Below are 4,037 nucleotides of genomic sequence, written 5' to 3'. Positions count from 1 at the left end.
TCGTTGCTTCTATCTATATATAAGCTACCACCTATAAATATATCACACATTCATCACTAAGATCATTTCCAATTCCTGCCAATAATTTTCTTGTGTGTTAAAGTACGATATATCTTCCTTTTTTATTTCTTGCTTTTGGTTTCGAGAGTCACTTTCATTATCGTCTTTGATTGTTTGCTATATGTAGAATCCACCCTTTTTCTGTCTTGCGCATTTTTAACTTCTTTAAAAATAGAAGAGGTTATCCTATATATTCCTCTTGTTTAAAGATTGCCTCCGCTGCTGCTCCTTTCAATTCATTGGTTTGTCACAAAGTAAAATTAATTTTTTAGTTTCCTAATTGTCAAGTTAATTAATTAATTGTCTAACAATAGAATTATATACATATATAAATCCACGTCGACTCGTCTTTATTTATTATCACCATGCAACGTATAAAATCATATCATTTTAAAAATGTGGTCTCTTTAAGGTAAATCAACGTATCAGGAAAATAAACTGTAACATTTTATGTGTTATTTATATATATATATATATTTAAAAAAAAAAACCTCTACCCTTCTTTTGGAAGAGTGCTTTGTTTTTCATATTATAAAAAAGAAGAATTACGTGTTTAAATTGTTTTCTTAAACAGGAAGCAAAAGTAATTTACGAGCATCTTAAAATTTTGCCAAGATTACTTAAATATTATTATACAATTTAAGTAAAAAATAATAAATATATGTGAAGAAAAGCTCTCAAGAAATTAATACTGATGTTGATATCTGAAAAAAGAAAAATGAAGGTAAGGGTTCTCATAATACAAGGTATTGCATGCCTAATACAATTTTTCAGTACAGTATATGATTGGTGTAATATTTATACGATAAGTAGTGCAATATACATAATATTAAATTAGTTCAGTAATATTAATATTATACAACACTTAAGAAAATTCAGAAACCATGCATGGGATGAAGACACGTAGCATGCTATGCTTTAAATTGCCATGCGTACGTGATACTTAATAATAGAATAAAAATAAATTTTAAGAGAACCATTATTTACAAGAATATATAATAGTATTTCTCTAAATTGATCAAGTTATGTAGTTCTTAAGAAGTATTCAATCATTTGAAGGAAAGATGATTTAAAAACAACTCGGCCAATTTAATCACAACAACTTTCGAATCTAATCAAGCAACCTGAAGACTCCGTCGTGTGATCTTACATTAGTAAATTTATTTTAAATATATTTATTTATAACATTTAAAAGTTTTAATTACAATTTTTATCCATTCAAAGAGAAAAAAAATGGGTCCAACTAGGCCTCTCTTAATGGTCATCCCTTTGTTTTTTTTTTTTTGGTAAGCCAGGTTTCACTCTTGGGGTCGTCAAATGGCCTAATGGTAATGAAAGGATAATAGAAAAAATAAAAATAATTATAAACTGAAGAGACGCATGGCTTAATATTCACGTGTCAATAGGAAATTATAGAAGAACAACTCAAGAGTAATACAGATGGATATTTTATATATAGAATATAGATATATAAAAGAAATTTAACGTGATCCTTATTGTTCAAATCAATTTTTAAATAAGTTCTCCTGGCCTAAAGATTTTCAAAACCCTTCTAATATAATTAAGGGAAAATATAGAATTTGATCGTTGTACTTTATTCACATTTTGTTTTTTATTTCTATATTTTTTTTAATATTTTAAGTTTCTGTACTTTTTGCTTTTCACTATTTTTTATTCCTTCAAGATCTTTATACTTTGTTTATAGAGAGATTAAGAATAATAAAAAATAAAAACATAGAGATCTAAAATATTAAAAAAATATAAGAATTAAAAAAAACATAAGCAAAATACGAGCATCAAAATTCAAAAGTTATATTTTTTTTAGAATTAATAAAAACTAGCGATAAATATATAAACAATTAGGGAGAATTACATGGCGTGAGCGAGGAGACCTCTTGGAAAGTGGGAGGTCGTTTCAGCTGAGAAACAACTATTGCAAAATGACGATATTCCCCAACTTGCTTCTCCATGTCATCTATTTTCGTCATTTCCTGTCCTTCTCATGCTTTAAGTTCGGGAAAATTAGTAAGAAGGACCATGAGACAGCTTCCTTTTCCTCAAATAGATTTACTTCTGGGTCCTTGTTAGCAATTTCCCCTTTAACTTTTCAAATTTGCCATCTCCCTCACCTCCCAACAAAAAGACAAGCCCCTCCTTCAGACGCTGCTTCCCCATTGCCACGACTATCACGTGCTTGTCTCATGTGCCTTTTCGGCCCATTCAGGCCCATTCCTATTACACATGCTCATGTGCCTGTCCTATCAGATTTCCTGCCCCGGCGGTCCATACTATTCCCACGCAACCTCCTCTCATCTCCCTATTCTGAATTAACTTATTAAACAACATTTTTATCTTTGAATTATTTTCAGGGTCACGTTTAGTATCATAAATTTTTAAGTGTTGTAATCTCGCCTTTCAACATTTAAAAATATTGTAATGTTATACTTACTGTTAAAAACAAGTCAATTTTGATTGTTAACGCGTTTTGTTCCATCCAACCTCAGTTTGGTTCAATTAAAGTTTTAAACCAAACATGCCCATAATCTCCTGATTATGATTGACAAACTAAAGCTAACAGAAATCGAACCCCCTTATCCCACCCAAAAAAAGAGGGGGAAAACTAGAGTTAAGAGTTAGTGATATTCATGTAACTGAGAGTCGGAAACTGGTCGATTATTAATAATAGACGGAGTCAGGGACACGACATTTAAGTCTGAGACGCGGTAGCGGAAGGTTATTTTCGTCAACAGTGCCGTGCCCCCCTGCCTGTAACGGACAGGAGAAATGGATCAACGGAATAGCCGGTGAAAAAGTCATTAAAAAAGCGTGTCAAGCCCCACCATCCCCTCTCTCTTTCAACGCCACGTGTCCATTCTTATCCTTTTCCTCCACCAACATGCTATAAATATATGCTTCCGATGATGGGGTTAATACTGTAGGCAGAAACCTACTTTTACTGATATTATCTGAAAAATTAGAAAGTTCTGGTCTCCACTCCCCTTCTCTCTCTCTCTCTCTCTCAAAATGGCCTCTACTCTCACCCCCGTCTGCCCTGTCGTTATCCAAGCTTCTGCCAGCTCCGGCCACCGTAGGCCCGACCAAGATCGTCGGAAAGGTTCGTCCTCCAGCTGGTGGACTCCGATCTTCGGCTGGTCTTCCGAGCCAGACTACATTGATTCCAACAACAACAAAACAGCGGATCGGCAGGAGAGATCCGAGTCCGCTGTCGATTCGAAATCGAAACCTGGGAAACCACGATTCGCTGGTTGCTTCACGGAGGACAAGGCGAGGCAGCTCCGGTTGATGACCATGGAGACCTTTCCCGACACCATGTATCGCTCGGCGATCGCTTCTCGACTCGCCTCCGACTTCAAGACTCCCTCCGATCCGTAAACTCTCTGGCTTCGGCATTCTAACGTTGCATATCTTACTAGCTGAATTTTCCTTCCTTTTTTTTGTTTTGCGTGTCAAATTTTAGTCTCTGATGGCACTGTTGATGATGAATGATGAAGAATGTGTAATACTTTGGATGATTATGTAATATGTATATAAAATCCAGTTAGTAAGTGACCAGATCTCGTTCCTGTTGTTTCAAAATTCCAACGGAATGACGATGGATTTGATTGCAGAACCATTAATGATTAATTAATTAATTAATATTTTACGGATTACGTGGATCTGACGCTGGAAACCAACTAGGCTAACACCAATTGGATCAGGGATTAGAATTGAAATTTTAAAAAGATGAAGAATCAATTCCTTTTTAGAAGCGTGGGGTGTGAAGAGTAAATTCCATAGGCTGTTACGGAGCCCCATTCCTAGCTTGAAAGATTATCCTGTACTGAGAACGCACGCACACCGATGTCATGGTGTAGATCCATGTACTGAATCAATGAGCTATTGTGTTGTCTGTGGGGAAATCTTGGGTTGGATCCTGGAATTTAAGACCCAAGCCCACAGATATCGGCATCTGGCCC

General features: G+C 35.0%; 1 protein-coding gene across 1 annotated transcript; it reads left to right on the top strand.

Moving 5' to 3' along the window:
- Positions 1 to 2,983: 2,983 nt before the first annotated feature.
- LOC129320828 (uncharacterized) lies at positions 2,984 to 3,630 on the top strand. The gene has a single exon (XM_054966468.1). The coding sequence runs from the start codon at positions 3,085 to 3,087 to the stop codon at positions 3,451 to 3,453; it is 369 nt and encodes a 122-aa protein (XP_054822443.1). The 5' UTR covers positions 2,984 to 3,084; the 3' UTR covers positions 3,454 to 3,630.
- Positions 3,631 to 4,037: the final 407 nt, after the last annotated feature.

The sequence above is a fragment of the Prosopis cineraria genome, unplaced genomic scaffold (genome assembly GCF_029017545.1).
Source record: "Prosopis cineraria cultivar Desert tree isolate PC_DT_omini unplaced genomic scaffold, ASM2901754v1 PC9, whole genome shotgun sequence".
NCBI lineage: Eukaryota > Viridiplantae > Streptophyta > Magnoliopsida > Fabales > Fabaceae > Prosopis > Prosopis cineraria.
The sequence above is the reverse complement of the archived record's forward strand: the minus strand, read 5'-3'. Positions and strand labels throughout refer to the sequence as shown.